At 42.4% G+C, this 23,463-nt stretch overlaps 1 protein-coding gene across 1 annotated transcript; it reads left to right on the top strand.

The window, feature by feature from the left end:
• Positions 1-673: 673 nt before the first annotated feature.
• Positions 674-23,251, top strand: ptar1 (protein prenyltransferase alpha subunit repeat containing 1). The gene is made up of 7 exons (XM_034171262.1): positions 674-989; positions 7,516-7,685; positions 8,040-8,106; positions 18,311-18,415; positions 18,530-18,773; positions 18,850-19,208; positions 21,960-23,251. Exons 1-7 carry the CDS (start codon positions 904-906, stop codon positions 22,339-22,341), a joined length of 1,413 nt encoding a protein of 470 aa, XP_034027153.1. The 5' UTR covers positions 674-903; the 3' UTR covers positions 22,342-23,251.
• Positions 23,252-23,463: the final 212 nt, after the last annotated feature.

Here is a 23,463-nt window from a genome sequence, read left to right as displayed (position 1 = left end):
CAATTTCAATTCAATTTCAATTTAATCGGCTTATAAAGCGCCAAATCACAACAAAATCTAAATATACTAAAACAAATACATCACAATTGTACACATATCACAATTGTGATATGTGTACAATTGTGATGTATTTGTTTTAGTATATTTAGTCATGGACATGATGAATATTGTTACCTGCTGGACTGTTTCTAATTTTGATTGGTATCACTGGAAAATGTCTTCTGTGAACTGTCTGTATCTCAATATATTATTATTAAGAATCATATTTTTTTTATTGATTTTATCAATTGAAAAAAATCATATATAGATTCAGGTATAATTGAAAGATTTTGGCAATAAATTTGATCCTGTTTACAGTCAATTTTTGTTATAGTGTTGTTGTTTTATTAGGACATCATATATACAAATAAGAAGTGTTCAGTATGGTCCATGAAGTATAATAAATATATTACAAGAAGTGCGACAGTGTATGTTGTACACGAATAAAAGAATGAAGATTATTGAATAACAAGACGCGTACGATTTTTATTTTATCATTGGGCAAAAATGCATCTGTCAGATTTTCACTCTGGATCCAGCCCTGGTCCGCACTGTTTCACACTCCAGTCTGTAGGCGGCAACAGAGCACTTAACGCATTGGTGTACCGACGTAAAGAAGAAGAAGACGGAGACGTATACTTTACGCGACAATAATGACGTCATAAGCGGCGTAGAGTAGCCGCGCTCGGTGTGTGTTTTCTTGGATTTAGCGCTCTCCTGACCAATAATTCTGGCATGTTTCTGCTGTTATAGAGGGCGCTGAGCAGCGGGGCGGTCATTTCTGACCTCCGGCTTGACGGAATATTCGTATTTTAGCTTTGGGAAAAGGTGTGTGTTTATGGGACGTCATTAAGTGTTGGAAAAATGGCGGAGCGCGAGGAAGAGGTGGAAGTGTTGGTCCAAAGAGTTGTTAAAGACATCACCAACGCCCTGAAGAGAAACCCGAACATGTAAGTGTTTGTCTACAACATACACACAGAATTCTAAAACCACAAACACGTGACCTGGACTCCGCGCGTCATACAGCAATTATGTTCATTAAACACCTGATGTTCTCACAGTTCCATGTCATCTGCTGTCTTTAGGTCATGTGACTTCTAGCTTGTTAAATTTCTCTTCCTGGCTGTGTTGAAAACATATTTTGTTGTACTTTTTGAATCCCTGTGGCCAACTTAGCCACATGGGGTGTGCAGCCAGAACACTCTGAGTTCTGGTCCCAAGCCTGGATAAATGAGTAGGGTTGTGTCAGGAAGGGCATCTGGCGTAAAACAAGCCAAAAAAAAGAAAAACTTGCAGAGTACAAATCGAATTTCCATATCGGATCGGTTGAAGCCTGGGTTAACAACGACCACCACCGGTGCCATTGCCCAACAGGTTGCCAGCAGAAATTGGGCTATTGCTGGGTGAAGAAGAAGAGGAGGAGAACGTGTTCACAGACAGCGGGAGAAGAGGAAACTAGAAGGGTGGAAGTGAGAGTCGGGACTTTGATAGTTGACAGCATGACTGGTAAAGGGAGAGCTGGCTGATGTGATGGAGAGGAGAAAGGTAGACATATTGTGTGTGCAAAAGACCATGTGGAAGGGAGGTAAGAGCAGGAGCATAGGTGGTGGGTTCAAGTTCGTGTATCATGGTGTGAATAGGAAGAGAAATGGTGTTGGGGTCATTTTAAAGGAAGAGTATGTTAACAGTGTGTTGGAGGTGCAGTGAGTGTCTGACATAGTGATGGGATGTGTTGTGAAAGTGTAGTGACACGGACCCACAACAGGGGGCGCAAATGAACGGTCAATAGATGAGCCAAAAAGTAACAATTTAATGTTGTGAAATGTGCACAACGAACATACAGACAATCTCAGAATAAGATTACAGTCAATCCACAAAGGTGACGTGTGGGCAGGCTCGAGGATAGAAGACGTCTGTCCTGAGAAGAGCCGGAACCACACAATTTCCGCCGCCACCGAACCTGGTGAATACTGGAGCCGCCAAGTCCCGAATTCCCAGGTGATCACCGTCCCCGACTGTCGGATCTGGTACTGCTGGCGAGAACAAAGACAGTCAAGTGTAGGTGTGTGCACACCCAGTACAACAACGGTGGGAATGCCACCTCCACCTCTCACTCAGAAACTTGCAGAGTACCGCAGTGATTCCTCAGGGGAAAAGAGTGCCTTCCAGCGCTCTCTCAGCTTCCACCGACAGAGGTACCGGTACTCCTGCAAACACTCACAATATACAAATTATATTGTAACACAAACGGCTGAGGATATTACCTCCAATGAAGTACGATATCTCGGCGATGAGGTGGAGATGACGTCTGGGTTTTATGGAGTGCGATGATGAAGAATGAGTGACAGCTGTCAGGAATTAATGAGTGACAGCTGTCACTCCCGGCTGTGTCCATGGCGGCAGCGCCCTCTCGTGCCTGAAGCCCGCACTTCAGGCAGGGCACCCTTTGGTGGTGGGCCAGCAGTACCTCCTCTTCTGGCGGCCCACACAACAGGATGAACAACACTGGTGCGTCAACACTGTGCCGAGCACACAAGAGTGAAACCCCGTATTGGTGCGTGTTATCGCTTTAAGACAAAATCACGTGACCGATACAGGAACTGTGTCGTTCGACTGCGCCGTGCCAAATTGTGTTTATAAGGAAACAAACTGTATCGACATGTTGCTGATTTGTTGGATGGAGTTTTGCTGGTGGATTTTTGCTTGCCCTCACCTTGTTCCACTGACTTCATGGATCGTTCAAAGACGTTTTCCCAGTCTGGAATAATTTTGATCTTTTGACACCAAATAAGATCACATATGTTTGTACTCCTTTACAATACTGGAAGAATAACCAGAAAACATATCCACACCTTTATCAACTCGCACTGAAATGTTTATGCTCACCATCTTCATCTGTACCCTGTGAAAGAGTTCTTTTCTAAGTTAGGGGAACTGGTGTGTAAGACAAGAAATCGCCTTGGAGCAAAGACACTTCAGAAACCTTTGTTCCTCAATAAAAATGCATAAATTAATCTACTTTTAGTCTTTTATTTCATATGCTTTAACGTTTAAGTTAACAAATTTCCATACATAAGTTACAAATTTTAACTCACTTTTATTACAGACAAATTCGCTATATTTTACAAACCAACTCAGTTTAGCATTTACACAAACAGGGTTTTAAGCAAATTTTAAACTCTTTTCATGAACAGCTTAACTCGACACACAAATTGAGCACATGAAATTATGCAATGATGAGATCATTTTAAATAGAGGACTGGTGATTAACTGTTTCACAGGCTGATGCTGCGTTTGCAGCACGTTAGCTTTTCCATCTTATTTTCATTTTATTTACCTGCAATGATTTTATAACTACTGCAGGGGTCACTACTGAGTGACCAACAGTGTCAATACAGTGTTGACATAGTTTGTGTAGTGTGTCAATACACTCCTTGAGGTATCATCATCCCATCACTAGTCTGACAGGGTGATGAGTGTGAAGTTGGAAATTGATGGGGTGATGAGGAATATCATCAGTGCATATGCCCCACAGGTAAGCTGCGAGACGAAGGAAAAAGAAGATTTCTGTAGTGAGGGAGATGAGGTGGTGGAGAGTGAACCCAAGCATGAAAGAGTGGTGATAGGAGGGGACTTCAGTGGGCATGTTGGCAAAGGGAACAGAGGTGATGAGGAAGTAATGGGTAGATATGGTATCAAGGACAGGAATGTGGAAGGGCAGGTGGCAGTTGATTTTGTAAATGGATGGAAATGGCTGTGGTGAATGCCTACTTTAAGAAAAGGGAGGAGCACAGGGTGACATAAGATGAACACAGGTGGACTACATTCTTTGTAGGAGATCCAAGCTAAAAGTAATTGAGACCGTAAGGTGGTGGTAGGAGAGAGTGTAGCTAGACAGCATCTAGGATGGTGGTTTATATAATGACTCTAGAGATAAAGAAGAGGAGGAGAGTGAGAGCTCAACAAAGGATCAGATGGTGGAAGCTGAAGGAGGAAGACTGTTGTGTGAAATTCAGTGAGCAGGTAAGTGAGATACTGGATGGAAGGAAGTACTTTCAGGGGTCGAAATACATTTTTTAACCTACTTGCACTGGTGCTAGTAACAAAAAAATTACTTGCACCAAAAAAAAGTTACTTGCACAACCAAAAGTCAGTCTTATATCAACCTTAAAACTCCTCCTCTGATGTGTCAGACTCTTCCTCTCTGGGGAGAGTTTGAGGGGAGAGCAGCAGCAGCGGCAGACAGTTTTGTTTTTGTTTTTTTCATGTGCATGCGTGAATGAATTATCCGTGAAGATTATTTTATTTATTAACTACACAGATGTATAATAAAACAAATGGTGACTGGTTTATAACACAATTATGACAGAGTTTGAGGGGAGAGAGAGCGAGGAACTGCAGCGGCAACCAGTAGGGCTGTCACGATTAGGAATTTCTGGAGACGATTAATTGTCAGGCAAATAATTGCGATTGACAATTATATTGTCTATTTTTTGTCTTTTTTCCCTTCTTTATAGTCTACTATCGTAGTATAATTACACAACTCTGGAAGAACATTTGGCTTCTGTAAGTGGAGAAACTGAGAATAGTGCAGCATTTATATTTTTATCTTCATTTTACATATAGTCCCAACTTTTTCTGATTTGTGGTTGTTTTTGTTGCATTTCTGAAATTACAGAACTGCTATCAAGAAAAGTGTGAACATTTTATTGTTTTAAAACTTTGTGGAGCAAATGCAAACACCAAATTCTTATAAAGAAGGAAAAAATACCTAGACGTGCAGGAAAACTGATATAAACTTAACAGAACAATGCAGGCTGATTTGACTCCCCGTGTTTTTTGTATATTTAAATCAGAATACAATAAGAGGCCACTCACTTTGAAATGAATAAAACATATAGCTGCAGCTTAATAACTTTGAAAAATAACAGAAATCAACAGCTTGTATTTTTATTCTGGCTCCAGTTCATTTTAGTGTGATGAAGTCATCCTTTTTTCTCCTCATCAGTCACGTTTTGCGCTTGAACACTACATTAAGCTCAAGATTAAACAAATACATACCTTTGGAAAATAACAGCTAAGGTTCTGCTTTTTGTGATCTGTGCCTCTGAACATCACTGCACAGCTTCTCCACATCAGGCTTTTTATTTTTAACCCGTGTATGCGTAATTTTTGCTCAGTTCATTTATATATTCTCATTTTTTAAGGATTTTTTAAGGATATTTGACCGTTTATTTCATCTCATTATCTCATAAATTCAGTAATACGACACGCACATGGTGCAATCAGGACGGCAGCGTCAGAACCGCACCGGTAGAGAAAGTGGAAAGAGAAGTTAAGGCAGCTTCACGGTTTAGTTTTTTTTTTTTAACATGTCGGGTTAAAATCCTCTCTCTGCTCCACGCTCGCTGTCTCACGTGCATTGATGGTTCTCAGCAGAATGTACATCTCGTGCCTCCAGAATCTCCCTCCCTCGCTCGCAGTCTGCAGCCAGTTGACTCCGCGCGCACACACACACACACACACACACAGACACACACAGCTCCTTCGGTAAACTGCGCATTTTAAACGGCTTTGAACAAGACGGCCACTGTTTTAATCGGCTGTTTTATTCAAAATTTGAATGTCCAAATGACTCCCCGAATTGGGAACGTCTCATGAGGATGTTGTGAACCCAGGGACGGCGCTGCTGGCGACGTTTGTCAGCTTCCCACAACACATAGAGCACAGCAACTCGCTCCGTGTGTGAGTCATAAAACGCAGGGAAGACGAAGACAACACACTGGAAATTTTTTCCTTATTTATTCCTTTATTGGTTCATTCTACTGGTGCTTATAGTTCATAAAATTTGGATAAAGTTACTTACACCAGTGCTAGTGCAGTATAAAATTACGTGCACCGCTCGAATAATACGTGCACAAAAAGCACATGCACGTACTAATTCGACCCCTGTTTTTTAATAGCTTCAACCACAACAAAGTTAAAACAGTTTTAAATGGCCGACTGTGAACCCTACTAAAAAATATATCTATATATTCAAATTCCTGTCAAAGTGAGCTCATGGTCTCAACAACGGTCCCTGAAAATTTTGTGATGGACATTCTGACAGCTTCTTGGTAATGAATTTCTGAGCCTGACCCAGAAAAAGTAGAATGTGGTTCTCCTTCTTTTGCATTCTGAGTAGCCAGAATTTCTCAACATTGCGCCCAGTAAGTCAATACTTCACGCATTCTTGAGATGTTTATTTCTCAGAATGCAGAAGATGGAGAACCACGTGCTACTTGTTCTGGGTCAGGTTCAGAATTCTCAGTCACCACATGTATCATGTACACTTGAAAATCACCATCCAGTGCCTTCTTATTTCACACAATGTGCGCGGCAGTTTCTGCTAAAGATGACATTTTTTGAGTGATTCATCCAAATGAACTGGTCTGAAAAGAAGGAAAGTGGTTGAAGGTATTTTTTTTGTGATGCTCCACTGTGCAGCAACTCATCTGTGAAGGATGACATGCTTGGGATCAAGGGTTCATACTACAGATTCCCACACAAAAAACCCCAAAAAGATTACAACTTACAAACTGGAAATTCCCTCGCAGATCCCGGCAAAATCGCGCACCTTGAGAGTTCACGATATTTCAGGAAGAGAAGCCACTGAGTAAGTAACATGTCCTCAGTTCGGTTTATTTCTACAGCGGCGATTCAAAACTTGTCACCCCAAGGAACTTCAATTTAAATTTATTTAATTTCTATAGCACCAAATCACAACAAAGCTGCCTCAAGGCGCTTCACACAAGTAAGGTCTAACCACACCAACCCCTAGAGCAAGAACACAGGCGATAGTGGCAAGAAAAAATAAACTCCCTCTGATTTGAGGAAGAAACCTCAAGCAGACCAGACTCAAAGGAGTGGCCCTCTGCTTGGGCCACTCTGACAGTTACAAGGTTTTTACAAAGTGTTACAAAGGTGAAGAAACAGAAAACAGGAAATCAAAAGAACATGACATAATAACAAAATAATGTGTATCTGATGACAAGTCCAAGCAGGCGGTTATGTCACAGGCAGGGGTCATCCAGCACTCCTCATGCCATCAGTGGGCCTGTTCCCGCAACAATGTCCATTCCAAACACAGAGTGCAGTGTGCAGTCTGTCAGTCCGGCACCCTGTCTACAGTAGCCGTCCCACTATCCGTACATCAGAGAGAGAGAAAAAGAGCAGAATCAGTCTCCTAGAAAAACTACACCTAACGTATAATTCATCAGCAGTAAATCGACAGGAAAGCAAGTAAATTACTAAGGTGATCACCGACCACTGGCCCTAAGCTTCACTAACACACCCAGAATTAAGATAAAGTTGAGGAAGAGACCCGTTCAATTACTAATAACAAGAATTTAAAAGGATACCAAGCACAGTAACATACTATGCCAGAGATGATGCTGGAATGCAAACAGTTACTTTGTTTGTCACCTTCTCCTTCAGTGATGAGATTGGAGTGATCCCATGCCCAGAGGCACGTTACAACCGCAGTCCCATCGTGTTGGTGGAGAACAAATTGGGCGTTGAGAGCTGGTGTGTCAAGTTTCTGCTGCCATATGTCCACAACAAGCTGCTACTTTACCGTCAGCGCAAAGTTTGGATGGACAGAGAAGGTAAAAGAATATTGGGTCTACAACCTAGTCCATAAGTATTTGGACTAACACTATTTTTGTAAATTTGCCTTTTGTCTATGCCGATTGTGTGGATCTAGAATGTCTGTAATTCCTAAAAGGTTAAAATGTTTGTGTTAAAACCTTTGAATTGAAGCTGTAAATCCACACCACAAGAAGATCTTAATTGTTTGGTTTCAACTCCATTGTGGTGATGTACAGAGGCAAAATAACAAAAAAGTAGTAACTTTTTAAAATTTGATTGGGTTCTTTATTTTTTATTGTTTAATGGAGGACTGAGGGTTTGACATTGTTGAACATAATACACACTAAAATCTTTGTGTGTGTATCCTTCAGCTTTAGTGGACATCACCTGCACTGTTTTGCTGCTTAATCCGGATTTCACTACAGCCTGGAATGTCAGGTATAAAAGCATCAGCTGTGTTCGGTTTGCATGTCACCTGTTAAAATGTGCTACAAAATATCTAGAATAGAAGAGCAATATTAGGCATGTTTATATAGCGCAGTTTAAGGTGGTTTACAGTAGCATAGAAATACGTTAAAAATAAGATGTTTAAGAAACATTAAAACTTAAGACAAAAGCTAAGATTTATAAGAAGCAAATAAATATAAAAACAAAGTGTATTTAAAAGACAATAAAAACAAAATCAAGCAAAAATTGTTACAGATTAAAATAAGTTGTGGATTTGGTTTATGAGCTGCGCCAGACTGGCGTCCTGTCCAGGGTGAACCCCGCCTCACGCCCTATGACTGTTGGGATAGTTTCTGCCCCGTGACCCTTAATTGGAGTAAGTGGTTGAAGATGAGTGAGTGAGATTCAGTTATCAATCAATCAATCAATCAATTTTTTTATATAGCGCCAAATCACAACAAACAGTTGCCCCAAGGCGCTTTATATTATAAGGCAAGGCCATACAATAATTATGTAAAACCCCAACGGTCAAAACGACCCCCTGTGAGCAAGCACTTGGCTACAGTGGGAAGGAAAAACTCCCTTTTAACAGGAAGAAACCTCCAGCAGAACCAGGCTCAGGGAGGGAGTTATGAGAAAGCAGCAGTCAAAAAGAATGTTTTTGGCCCTGACAGTTTTAGTTGTCCCCGGGTCCTGGCTTTGTGAAGCGGTACTAAAAAGCCATGGGCTACATCATAGTCTGAGACTCCCCAGAACAGTGGTTAAACTTTAGCATCAGACTAAAATAAATACATAAATAAATAACTGTGCTATGAGCTGATTTAAGGTTCCCAATTTTGTTTTCACATTCATAAGTCCATATTCTGTGGATGTGAAGTCTCTTAACCTGCAATGGGTGGAAAAGAAGCAAAAAATTTTACCTTCTCTGAAATGTACGCTCTCCTTGAGGAGCGTTTCAAGTGTGACTTGAAAGAGAAACGCTGCAGTCAAAATTAAATGGTAACATGACAAAATCACAAAATAGAGGTTGGTTCTATGTTCTTGGATTCAAATTTAAGTCTGTTAAAACTAAATACGAGTGGATTCTTGTTTGTGATACTTGGACAGCATTGGAGTTCTGGAACTAAAAACAAATGTGTTTAATTGATTTCCCTATTTTCACACACCTGAATATTGTGTGGTTATTTCAGTGATTGAAACAAAACATTCAGCTGTCAAACACAGGTTGTTTTTTTTTTTTTTTTTGCCCGAGCAGACTTAATACAACATATATCTTGCTTTGATTTTCAATGATTGTACTTGTAAAATGTCCTTGAATGTTTTTCATCTTTTTATCAATCAAAATCTGCCATAAAATATCACAGATGTGAGGGATTGAGGGAACTCTGGCATTCTCAAAAAAGCCTCTCAACGTACGGTGCATCCTGAAAGTATTCACAGCCCTTCACTGTTTCCACATTTTTTTATGTTACAACCTTATTACAAAGTAGATGAAATTTTTTCCCGTTAAAATTCAACACACAATACCCCATAATGACAATATGATAAAAGATTTTTTGAGATTTTTGCAAATGTATTAAAGTAAGTAAAACTAAGAAATCACATGTACTTAAGTATTCACAGCCTTTACAATGAAGCTCAAAATTGAACTCGGGTGTATCTTGTTTACACTGATCATCCTTGAGATGCAGATGTGAGGAAGACAGCTAGGAAGTACTGGGTGTAACATCTAAACCTGCTCCAGAGTGCTCTTGACATCAGACTGGGGCAACGGTTCATCTTTCAGCAGGACAATGACCCTAAGACAAGAGCTGGTGGTGGAACGAAGATGTTCAGGAGAAAGTGCATAAGGAGAAAGATGTTGGCAACAAAGAAGTGGGATAGTTGGAAGAAAGTAGACAGTACAAGGAGATGCAGCATAAGGTGAAAAGAGAAGTGGCAGAAGTTAAGAAAAGACATATAGCAAGCTGTACAAGAAGTTGAATAGTAAGGAAGGAGAAAAGGAAGAAGAGAGTGCAGGGTGGAGAAAGGTGGCAGGAGTGATTTGTGACCAAAGAATATAAGCAAGAGTGAAGGGGAAAGTTTAAAAGAGAGTAGTGAGACCAGTTATGTTGTACAACTTAGAGGCTGTAGCACTAACAAAAAGACAGGAGGCAGAGCTGGAGGTGGCAGAGCTGAAGATATTGAGATTCTCTTTGGGAGTGACGAGAATGGACAGGATTAGCAATGAACATATTAGAGGGACAGCTCGGGTGGAACGGTTTGGAGGCAAAGTCAGAGAGGCGAGATTGAGGTGGTTTGAACATCTGCAGAGGAAGGACCCAGTGTATATAGGGGGAAGGATGCTGAGGATGGAGCCAACAGGCAGGAAGACTAGAGGGAGGCCAAAGAGGAGGTTTATGGATGTGCTGAGGGAGGACAAGCAGGTGGTTGGTGAGACAGAGGAAGATACAGAGGACAGGGTGAGATGGAAATGTGGCACCCCGTAACAGGAGCAGCCGAAAGAGGGAGAAGATCCTTCAGGTGTTTCTGCAGCTTAATTGGAGTCCACCTGGGGTAAATTAAGGTGATTGTAAATGATTTAGAAAGACACACACCTGTCTACATATAAGGTCCCACAGTTGACAGTCAGAGCACAAACCAAACATGAAGTCAAAGGAATTGTCTGTAGACCTCAGAGACAGGATTGTCTGGAGGCACAAATCTGAGGAAGGGTACAGAACATTTCTGCTGCTTTGAAGGTCCCAATGAGCACAGTGGCCTCCATCATCCATATGGAAGAAGTTCAGATCCACCAGGACTCTTCCTAGAGCTGGCCACCCATCTAAACTGAGCGATCGGGGGACAAGGGCCTTAGGGCCCTGTCCCACTGGGGAGAGGATTAATTGCGCATGAATTGAATATACAAATTGAGGACATTCATTGTCGTCCGCAACAAAAATGGCCAAAAATGACAAATGTCCTTGTATGAATTATGGATATATTAATAATATATAGCAAATATATGATGAACAATCATGGTTATATAACTCATGTAGTGAGGAAACTGATCTGACACGTTGAGATTATCACGGCAGTATTACGGGTGTATTATGAATGCATCGCGCACGTGTTGCGCGTGCACGGCATCTGCATTGCGGTCATAAAAGAAGCGCACTCACTCGTTTTGGCATCACTATTCACACCAACAATACAGGCTCTGGAGCATTTGCTGGACTTGGACAAGTTGATCACAGAGTTAATGTTCATTTTGTCATGCGAGGGTTAAGTGTTCATGAGTTTGGGGAGCGGGAGGGGGGAAGCCGCTCGGGGTGTGAGACAGTGTTTTTTTTTTTTTTTGAGAGTATCACAGAAAACAGACTTCAGTGTGAGTTGTGGCTAAACAGCAACTCTTCCTTTTGTTGGTGCTAAATAAAAGTCCTGGATTGCAGCAGCTATTACGTCTTTGTGGATCTACACAGCCGGACCGGCACTAACTGGCAGGTATGTCGCTTTCTGCCACATATCGTACTTTGGGTTTACGTGACATGTTTGTTATGCATTCACAGATTGGCTGCAAAGCAGATGTAATAAAAACACTTTACTCGTGGCCAATCTGTATGCATTCGCTATAACTTATTTTAGTTTGTGATGTGGACATGATAGGCACGATATATATCTGTTTTACACACTGTCCCAGTCCGCTGCCAAGCCACAAATCCCCGCCAGTTGCGAATATCAGCAGTTAACGGCAGATATACAGCACATAGAGTGAGTATGTATGGAGTATGTAAGGTGGATGTTATCCGCATCCAGATTTTTGAGCTACTCAAAAATCCTGGCTGTGGACATGCGTGCTTCTGCAGATGATCACGGGCGTGTTCGGATGATGGCCGACTCATACAGGCATGTTACATGGATATTGCGGATGTTTGGTGAATATGGGCCAATTTTGTGCGCAATCCATACACAAATCCTCCTAAACACCAGTAGGGCAGGGTCCTTAGTCAGGGAGGTGACCAAGAACCCAATGGTCACTCTGTCAGAGCTTCGGCATTCCTCTGTGGAGAGAGGAGAACGTTCCAGAAGGACAACCACCTCTGCAGCAATCCACCAGTCAGGCCTGTATGGTAGAGTGGCCAGACAGAAGCCACTCCTTAGTAAAAGGCACATGGCAGCCCACCTGTGCTCGTATCCACTAAGCAACTCACAGCTCTCTCAAAGAGCTCCTATCTTAGCCTAAAATTTCGTGGCAAGGACTCTTAGCTTAAGAGTGAGCCAGCAGGTGTCTGAGCAAGGAGAATACAGAAGCTCCTGTATTTGTGAAGAGGCGGGGTTGAACCTGTTGCCCGGTATGACACAGTTCTCGAATGGCCCATTCACATGGCATACGACGATTCATGAATGAGGGGGGGAATCACAATTTGTTGAGAAAAGGTAGATGAATGAGCTTTATTAGAGAATAGCCTGCAAATCAAGAGCGCAAAAGTGATGAAAGAGGAACGGAACGAAATTAAACTGAAGCAAACATTGATCTCCACGCTATAAAAGAAATGCGCCTGGAGCAGTGTGTGTCTGCATTCCAGGACCCGGCGCTGGGACGGAGCTCAGCTGCAAACAGAAGCACTGTGATCCGACCCACTGTAGAGATCCTCCACCTGCTCTGGTTCCTCATCTAGAACAAAAGTGGGATCATCGCCAGAATCCTCACTGTCTGGTTGAGACTCTGACGACACACTGCGCGTTCCATCTTGTGCCATTTAAAAAAAAAAAAAAAAAAAAAACTGAAGTGCTTGTTCAACATTCATAGGACACCTCATTTTTACAAAAAAAAAAAAAAAAAAACAACACGAGAGAGAGAGCGATGCTGTCTCTCTTTGATGGCTCAAAGTCACGCTTCTCTAAACTACTTATAATGAGATGTTAAATCTCTCATAAACATACTTTTACAACTGCACACAAGAAGGAAAGAACATGCAGCTGTTTTACCAAGCCATGACAATGTAAACATGAAAAATAATTACCTTTTTGGATGGCTCCAAATGCTTTCTCCAGCTTGTTCGCACACGTGCGAACGGCTCTGGCTGGTGCACTTCTCGCCCACGGAAAGGGGAGGAGAAATAAAAAAACAAATGTGCTCCGCCCTCCTAGTCATGAATAGACAGTGAAATCAACATTTTCAATTTATTTTTATTCATATAGCGCCAAATCACAACAAGGTTGTCTCAAGGTGCTTCACACAAGTAAGGTCTAACGTTACCAACCCCCAAAGCAACAGTGGTAAGGAAAAATCCCCATCTTTCACATCTATCTCTGGATGGAGCCGCACCTCAAACAGAGAGAGAAGCAAAAAAGCAGAATTTTGAATCAATTGGAGACCCCTAATGCTGGATTGCGGTAAACCAGAAAATAGAATATTGCAGTAGTCCAATCTAGAAGAGACAAATGCATGATTCAGGGTCTCAGCATCAGCCATAAACAGGATGGGACGAATCTTTGCTACATTTCGCAGGTGGAAGAAAGCAGTCCTCATAATATCTCTAATGTGGAGGTCAAAGGACAACGTAGTATCAAAAATTACCCCAGGGTTCCTCACTTTGTCAGTGTGATGTATGATACACGAGCCTAGGCTAAGCGTTAACTGGTCAAATTGATGCCGATGTCTCACTGGACCAAGAACAAATCATTTCAGTCTTATCAGAGTTTAAAAGTAGGGCGTTTCTAGACATCCAGCTTCTCACTGATGCAAGGCAATCTAAGGATTTTATGTGGATGAGATTACCAGCAGTTATCGGCATGTATAACAGAGTATCATCAGCATAGCAGTGAAAGGTAACCCCAAAACGCAGCAATATGTGCCCAAGGGGTGCTACATAAAGGGAGAAAAGCAGGGGACATAAGACGGAACCCCAAATTTCATGTCACTAAGGTTAGAGGTAGTGCTATTGTACAAAACACAGTGAGAACTGGTCAGGTATGATGTCAGTCATGCAAGGGCACTCCCAGTAATCCCAGCCTATCGAGTAGAATATGATGATCCACAGTATTAAATGCAGCACTGAGATGTAACAGCACCAGAACCGTAGTGGTGTCCGAATCCATTGCAAGTAGAAGATCGTTCACCACTTTAGTGAGAGGCGTCTCTGTGGAATATTTTCTAAAAGCAGACTGCAGTGGCTCAAAAAGATTGTCAGTAAGACAGTCCATGAGCTGCCGTGAAGCCACTTTTCCGAAAATTTTAGAGCAAAATGTTAGATTTGATATCAACCTATAGTTTTTCAATACACTAGGGTCGATATTAGATTTCATAAGTAATGGTTTAATCACTGCAGATTTGAAAAATTTAGGAACAGATCCAGAAGTTAATGAAATATGAATAATTTCCAGCACAGTCGGCCCAAGAGTGGGCCACAGGTCCTTAAACATTTTTGTTGGTATAGGATCAAATAAACAGGTTGTGCTTTTTGTAGACGTTACGAGTTTTGTCAGCACACTTGGTGAGATACTATCAAATTCTATAAATCTAGGTAATACCTCAGTAGTGGCACCCACCTCAATAGCAGGGTGTAGTGGCTGGGTTGAGGCATGCTGGGATATGCTCAACCTGTCTTCTATTTTCTTCTCGAAGTAATCCAGGAAATCTTGTGCTGTAAAAGGATAGCGAACTACAGGTGGTTGTCCATGTTTAAGTGTTGCCACCGTGTCGAACAAGAACTTTGAGTTATGCTTATATCAGCCAATCATATAACGTGAACTGCATTAAGAAATGTCATCGTGAGGATAACTGTTGTGATGATTAAACTCAGCAAAACTAAATGAATTGTTACACAGCTTGAAAATGTTTGAATGTACCTCATTCACATGCAGAATATCTATAAAAAGTGTGAGTTTATTTACTACTTTCATTGTAAGTACATAATATAATTGTAAATGCGTTAAAAATACATGCATGACACAAGAAAGTGAAAACACGTATTTCCATTGTGGTCCATTTAAAATCAAATGACAAAATAGAAGTAATAATAAAAGAAAATAACAATATTAATAGTACCGCTAATAAAAATGACAATATTAACAGTGTGTATATGATAACAAGAACCTAAACCATTTATAAATACATTAAGACACTAAATTAACATATGTAAATTAATTACGTAGATCAAGCCGGTAGTGTGTTACTGACTCATTATCATCATACATACTGAGAATATCTCTGCTTCCTCTTTGTCTTTTCTGCCATCTTCTCTACTTAAGACACTCTTTGGCTTCTTAAAAGTCCTCATCTTACCAGTTGGCACCTTAGGAGCTCTCTTAAGGCCTAAGGTGCTTTGCGGAAAACTTTTATCTTACCAAGGTAAAATTCTAAGAAATGTCTTAGAATTTGAAGATTTTTCATAGAATAACGTCACTAGGAACTGTTTTTAGCCTCAGGACGCTTCATGGATATGGGCACTGGAGTTTGCCAGAAGACACCTGAAGGACTCTCGGACCATGAGAAACAAAATTCTCTGGTCGGATGAGACAAAGATTGAACTCTTTGGCGTGAATGCCAGGCTTCATGTTTGGAAGAAACCAGACACCGTCCTTATAGTGAAGCTTTGGGAATGTATTTCAGCGGCTCCCTCAATTCTGAGGGAAAGATGAATGCAGCAATGTACAGAGACATCCTGGATGAAAACCTGCTCCAGAGCGTTCTTGATCTCAGACTGGGGCAACGGTTCATCTTTCAGCAGGACAATGACCCTAAACACACAGCCAAGATGGCAAAAGAGTGGCTTCAGGACAACTCTGTGAATGTCCTTGAGTGGTTCACCCAGAGCCCAGACCTGAATCTGATTGAACATCTCTGGAGAGATCTGGAAATGGCTGTGCACTGACGCTCCCCATCCAACCTGATGGAGCTTGAGAGGTGCTACAAAGAGGAATGGACAAAACTGCCCAAAGATATGTGCACCAAGCTTGTAGCATCATATTCAAGAAGACTTGAGGCTGTAATTGATGCCAAAGGTGCATCAACAAAGTATTGAGCAAAGCGTATGAATACTTAACGTGATTTCTTAGCTCTTTTTTTTTCATAAATTTCCAAAACAAAAAAAAAGAAAAAAGACTTTTTTCATGTTGTCATTATGGGGTATTATGAGTAGCATTTTGAAGAGAAAAAATGTATTTACTCCATTTTGAAATAAGGCTGTAACATAACAAAACGTGGAACAAGTGAAGCGCTGTGAATACCTTCCTGATCCACAGTCAGCACCACCTTAGGCTTAGACCAGAACAAACAGGCTCTTCACCTCAAATGGCTGGTCTAAATTTTAGACCTTTGGTCTGGAGGTGGACTGGTCTAACTTGTCTGGTCTGTCCCTATAGTGCACCCCCCCCCCCCCCCCCCCCCACACACACCGTTTTTAGTCTTCCACTAAAGTTTGAGCACTAAGCTGTAGTGTTGGTCTATCTGCCTTAGTACAGCTTCATAAAAGTGGGCTCTGGTATTCAGGAGGCATGGTCCACAGGTAGGGAGCATGGAAACTAAAAACTGCTCAACATTACTTGATTTGGCTCCTGGAAACACTGAGTATACCTCAGGGTGCTTTGTCAGGAACCAGTAAATCAGAGGCTTGGTCCTTTCATTGTGAACCTGAACAGTAAAATTTGACTGTTAAATGAAACACAGACACAGTCTTGTAACTCCAACAATCATGTATGAATTGAACCACATTTCAAGCCTTGATTGATGGGTTAATCCTATTCTGAGGCATTTCAGTAACGGAGTCAAAGCCGGCCATTGAAAATCTGAATTGTTATGCAGTTTGGTGACTCTAGTGCAAATATGAAGCTCTGTTCCCACGTAAATGATTTTGACCACGAATACACCATGTCAGAATTGCCGTGCCAAATCTTGACCACATTTGACCAACTTGAAAGACCGTTACGGGCCTCCAGCGGCCGAACAACAGAAAATGCCCTGCGAGTGCCCATTCGACCCCCCCCTTTGGCAGGCATCGGCCAAACTCCAGGTGCTACACATGAGCATCCAACACCACTTGCTGGGCACTTAGAAAAGGGGGGGCTATTTGTGCTCCCACCATGATAGTGGAGTGCAGATGACCACATTCGAGCCGGTTGTGAAAATTGTCTAAGTGCAACACGAGTGTGGCATTACCAAGAAACACACATGGGTGTGACTGAGGAACTGGTGGAGAACACCTGTAGTGGCTTGTAGAATATGACCTCGCATAACTTCACCGTGAGGCGCGGACATCAGCTTGCTGTCCTCACGTGGAAATAAATTAAAACACATACCGCTTCAGCTGACCAATGCTGGTGAATATCGTGCCATGCAGAAAATCACCATGAGGCACGTGTATCTGCGGGATTTCCTCACATTGTAATAATTAAAACACATATCACATTTGCAACGCAGTCACCAGCGGATCACTGCGCACTGGACACACCATGCTGGCTGGTGTGTTCATGACACAGGGAGACGAGAGCCCTGCTGATGTCTTCATGAGACAAGCACATTAGGTAATTCATGTAAAACATAAAAGGGAGAACAGTAATCCACGTCGTTTCAGTACATCCTGGTGTACGTCTAGGCGGAGGCTAAGTATGCTCTTTATAGCAGGAATTAAGTATTAGAAATTGTGGTGTGTTTTTGTTTTTGCTCCTCTGCTGTGTGCGTGACTTTCCACGTGCTTGCACTGTGTTCATGTGCACGAAACAGTTGCTGCGGTGTTGTGCATGCCTGTCCGACTGTGTGTCCCAACTGACAGCAGGTGGAATATTTCGCTGTTCCCCATTTCATTTTTTATTTGTGGATTTTTGGCTGGTTTCTGTTTCTTTCGTGTTATGTGTGAAGGGGCCCTACCATAAGACGTAACTCATTCATCATGATTGAACCAAAAACCACCACAATTTAGCACAACACCATCAGCTCTGTCCTAATACAGTCCTGTGTAGTCTTTTTGCACGACTCTGTGAATATCAGCAACAGCAAAAGGATTGGTAAAAGGTCTAAGACAGTTTGAAACTGTAGTGGTGGCATCTTGTACCATCAGGACTTATCCAGAGTGTTCAAGAGACTCACCAAGACTGTCCCAAGGACCTGCTGTGATTTCATACGTTTGGTGGCATCATGGTCAAAAGTCATTGTATGTCAGAATGGGATGGCTGCTCTTAGCGTCTGCTGTAATACCACATGTACTGGACATTACAGGAAGGAGCTGCTGCAGTGTGGAGTCCTTAACCCAGAGAAGGACTTGTACTTGGGCAAGCTTGCTCTCACCAAGTCTCCCAAGAGCCCTGAAACATGGATTCACCGGTAAGGCAATGTATCATGTCCTACCAACCACCAACACCTTTAAGTCTTGTGTTTGTGATAGATGCTGAGTGGAGATCATAAAAGATGAAGCAAACATATGATATCTACTTGTAGGCGATGGGTGCTGCAGCAGGTCCTAGATCAGTTCTCTGCCCCGGCACCATGCAGGAATCAGCAGCAAAAAAAAATTGTGCAGGATGACACTGTGAGGAATCAGCAGCTTTGTGGTCATCTGGCCAGGACTCTTCATCAAGAAATGAAGGTGTGCTCTGACGCTGCCTGCCGTTACCCTAGCAACTACAACGCCTGGTCCCACAGGATCTGGGTGCTACAGCACATGGCCAAGGGTAATGTCAAGGTAAGACAGACAGGTGTTGCTTTTTAACTTTATTTTTTAATGTCTGACCATAAAGAGTTCTGTTAATTTCTTTTAGATCTTCCATGATGAGCTGTCTTCTATGCGCATGTGGGTGTCCATGCACGTGTCTGACCACAGCGGCTTCCACTACCGGCAATATCTCCTCAAAGAGCTGATCGCTGAGCTCTCCCAGTCCCAAGCTTCCACCTCCACCAACAGTTCCCCTCAGCATCACTTCACCACCGTCACGAGCAGCAATCCCCACCACTGCATTAACTTCCAGGTCAAAGGACGTGTTTCAGGAGCAGAGGGAGGATACGATGAGGAGAAGCATCCTGGACTTGGTACAGTTTTTCAGCACTTCCAGCAGGAAATGGACCTGTGCTCAGATCTGATCCAGTCCTTCCCTGGACACGAGGCACTGTGGTGTCACAGGTAGGGCCATGCACATGCTTTGCATTATCATTCCTCAGGCTGAGCGATTCATCTTTTGGTCAGTTTGATTTTGATTGTTGATGTGTCTTTTCCTAAAAGTGTTCAATGCTAACATTAGCTCAGTCTGCTAATGTAAGGCTCTGCAGAAGTCACAATTGCGTATATTTTAAATGCCGTTTGTCTAAAGGAACAGGTTTTTGGTTGTTGTTGCCATCAAGGACCCAAGGTGGTTCTATCGTGTGGCAGAAGCTCCTGCTCCACAACTTGTGCAAATGGACTCTGAACTGGAATAAGCTGGTTCACAGAATGGATTGAAAATAGTTTATTCCTAATTATAGCCATTGTTTTACATTGATCTTTTTAAACTACAAATACATCTGAAGATGCTTCACCCCTTCGGTGAATGTAGCCTTGGCCAGGAAGGGTCAGTGTTATCAGGCGGTATCCATTGTTCAATGGGTGTTTTGACCGTTATCCGCAACACCCTGCTGATGGTGGGTCAGCAGTGGTGGCCAAGTCACTACCCATCTTCCCCTCCTGGTTTCTTTCTTTTGGTTTATTTTCTTTTTGTCTAAAAAGCTATTGTACATTGGCTATTTTTTGAAAACAAATAGAGGTTTGTCCACAGTTGATTCAGTCAGATCTCTGACGTACTGATTAGTACCTGGCTGTGAGACTGCTTAGGAACACCAGGAGCTATACATGCGCTTGGCCATGTAGAACTGGAGTTACCACAGGAAGGACATCCTGCACTAAAACTTGCACCGAATCACCAGATCTGCTGTGGTGAAATCGAGAGAGATGAAAGTTGGGTATGCCAACATCATGATGGAGAAATCTGTGCTTTTATTTCCAGGGATTAAAGTTCTCTGTCGCCACGATGGATTTCCGTCAACGGGGCTGACAAAAGGTCATATGCAAGATCAATGTAGAGCCAATGAGAAATAAATCAAGCATCTTGGCTGCTGCTGCTTTTTGGCTGTGCACCAGGTCTCCGTCTCCTCCTGTCCGCGAGGCAGAGGGCGCGCATAGGAGCAGGGGGTGACCGCAGTGCCATGCAGGAGCGGGCATACAGTGCACGTCCAAAGATGTGCAGGAAACGGTGCTCCTGTCGGTGAAGTGGGCGAACCCGGAGCTGCACGTCAAAGGCGGAGTCATCAAACTGCAGTGTGAATATGGTGCCAAACCCGTACTTTGTGCAGGCTTCCAGTCCGACCACAAAGGCTTCTGGAAGCAGGTGATCTGTGCCATGAAAAAGCTGCAGTGAAAGGTGTGGACGGGCGGCCGTGCGCTGGTGAAGGTGGGAATGCGGAAGCGTTTGTGTTTCAAATTGGACCCGAACAGCGCGGTGGCTGCAGCTCAGTCTGGCTGCGAATGGGGAAATTCCTCCATCGCTTCGGGAGGTCCATCCCGGTGGCACCACAGCTCCAAATGGTCCGAATGCATGCATAAAAAATGTGAACCACTGCCTGTTTAATCTCTCCATGAATTTACTGCAAAGTGAGGAAATCTAAGTGCAAAACCATGCATGATTCATTCATTCGTTTTCAGCTGCTTATCTGGGTCTGCATCCCAGTGGCAGCAGTGGACATGAAATAGTTAATCAAATAACAAATATTTTAATTCCATATTGTTATCAAAAGTACGCCAGAGATTTTCTAATGATGTTTAATTAGTCATGCACAATTTATAACTTAACATCATGGGGGTTTTTCTGTTTGCGTATATATAATCACATCCAAATAGGAAGAGACATAATTATTGGACCTTCTTCCACCTGAACCTCTTGATTGCATAAATGAAGAACACCGCTGTCACTTTACATGTACTTTAAATAAATATTTTGGAGTCTAAAATATGTTTTCCCAATGACATGAATCTCAGGTCATCTCATATTTTATTTTGTGCCCTTCGTCTTACTACTACTACTACTACTACTACTACTTTTTAAATGTTACCCACAGTCATCTGACAGCAATCAGCGCTTTCAGCAGAAAGTGTCAGACGCCAGAATCTGACATCTGAACCACAGATTTTGACTCCTAGTCACATAGCAAAGGTTGGACGTTACCCTCCACCTTCAAATATATTTTTGGACTTGATGGGTTTTCTTTTATGCTTTTTATTTAGTGCTCTCTCAGGTTGATACGGTCTGTTGGTGCCATTAAAACTGCCTCACAATGACTCCTGTTTCTCACAGACATTTCACTGCTTGATGCAAAGTGTCTTTTAAAAAAGTATTAAGCTTTGTTTCTTGAATGTGATGTTTTGTCACGTAGCAACTTAAGTTAGCTGCTGCACAGTGCATGACTCTGGGCTGCTAATTGGCAGCCCAGGAGCCACATTTGGCCCAGCCTCCTTTTTTTTCAAGACCAAAGTGTCTGGACTTAAACATTGAAGAAAAAGTGGGTGCAGATGCACGCTGATATCCATGAGTGATGACTGGAGGGATTCTGACTATAAATGTACACATAAAATTTTGTTTATACCCAAATATACTGTTCATACCCATGCAGTTGGTAGTTTAAAGGTTTGTGATGCTAGAATTGAGTGATCTAGTCTTTGGGTATTCTTTAATATGAAAAATACTGTGGTAGGATTACATACATAATGAGTGCATCGCTTCATTTTAACCGTTGTGTTTCTGAGCACTTCCCATTCGTCAGTGCAACATGTGATTTGAATTGGAGTGAAGAATTCTACTTAGACGCATGCTAAGTGTAGTCCATTTAAATTTTCTCTCTTTTGCAGGCGGCATGTCTTCTACCTGTGGCACCACTGGAGGCGCGATCACAAGCACCTTTATTACAGTTGCACTGAAGGCATCAAGTCACTACACTGCAGCACCACTGACCTGAGCTTGTCAAACTCCCACGCACATAGCTGCGGTGGCAGCGGGGACAGTGTGAATGGACACGCTAGTGGGTCAATGGACTTGGATGGGGGGTCATTGCCAGACCCTCGCAACAGCAAACGTCTGAAGAGAGGTGTACTGCCGCCCTCACCTCCCGTGCTGCACTCTGAGCATGGCTTCGTGTGCCATGTTCTGGACACTTGTTGTAACCCGGAGCAGAGACGCTTCGCCCTAGCATACAGGAAATGGTTAGACACAGTCATTGGTCAGCAGCCATAAAGGCGGGTCGGTTAGCTGCGTTTTCTCAGCTTCCAAGTTGTCTTTAAACATGAATAAAGGCTGAGTGCCACCCTGCCCACACGGTGCTGACTATAACTAGTACGTTGGACGCAGAGATGACTTTTTACTCCGATCTCAGTGACAGGAAATGGGAAGGGATCATATGGTTCTGCCAAAGGTGCCACACAGTCCGTTGCCCCTTCTGAATGGAGTCATTTGTGTTGTATTTACTTGTCACATGTGGGTCAGTAGGTCTTATTTCTTGAGTCACCGTGTGTCTCAGGCCACTTGTTTTTTTATGTCTGTTTGGCTGCCAGCTATTTTATGTAGTAAGATTTTGGTAAAGTCACCAGTTCAAGCTGCCACGGGAAGCTGATAAAGTCTTAATTAGACTTGCAGGTTTCATAAATGATAGCACAAATTTCCAACATGTCCGGGTTGCTGCTGTTCTGTTGGCGTTCCGTTCTGAAGGAGGTGAAATTAAATACATTTTCCTCTTTGGTTTTTACTCAGCCAGTCCCTTGTTGCTGGTTCTGTTTGCATTTAGCCTTTTAATTATGTTACTGAATATAACTGATATAACTATGTAGCTAATTGCTAAGTTGAAATAGCTTAGAACAGAAAGCCCCCCCAAAAAGTCTTCATTTAACACTTTTGGTGTTTGCAGTCTGAAAAGGAATCTTGGATCATTGTTTGCCAACCTGGAAGAGTAAACACATTACTATTTTAGCCTTAGCATAGTTACTGTTGTAGCTTTATCATATTTGTAATAGTTACTTTGAAGGATAGGGTGCCAGGGAAATTAGTTCCTCTATAATAACTGGTGCTACCTGTTGCTGTTACTATGAGTACATATAATGAAGGTGTGTACTTCACAGTATGTTAAATTAAAACAACACTTTGGACTGTATCTCAAGATGCAAGTTGTTTTTGTGGGCTATCATTACTAAAATAAGATCAGTTAGAGGAGTGGGATAAGGAGTTGGGTTTCCAGTAGGTAGATTCCCAGTTGACTGCCATTTACTTCATGCTACAGGATCTAGTGCAGCAGATGAGTGTAAGAATCGTTCAGTTGATGATGAAAACACCAAATTTGGTATAAATACTTCTGAAAAGCCCTTT

The sequence above is a fragment of the Thalassophryne amazonica genome, chromosome 5, assembly GCF_902500255.1.
Source record: "Thalassophryne amazonica chromosome 5, fThaAma1.1, whole genome shotgun sequence".
Taxonomy (NCBI): domain Eukaryota; kingdom Metazoa; phylum Chordata; class Actinopteri; order Batrachoidiformes; family Batrachoididae; genus Thalassophryne; species Thalassophryne amazonica.
Note: the sequence above shows the minus strand (reverse complement) of the source record. Positions and strands in the feature narration are given on the sequence as shown.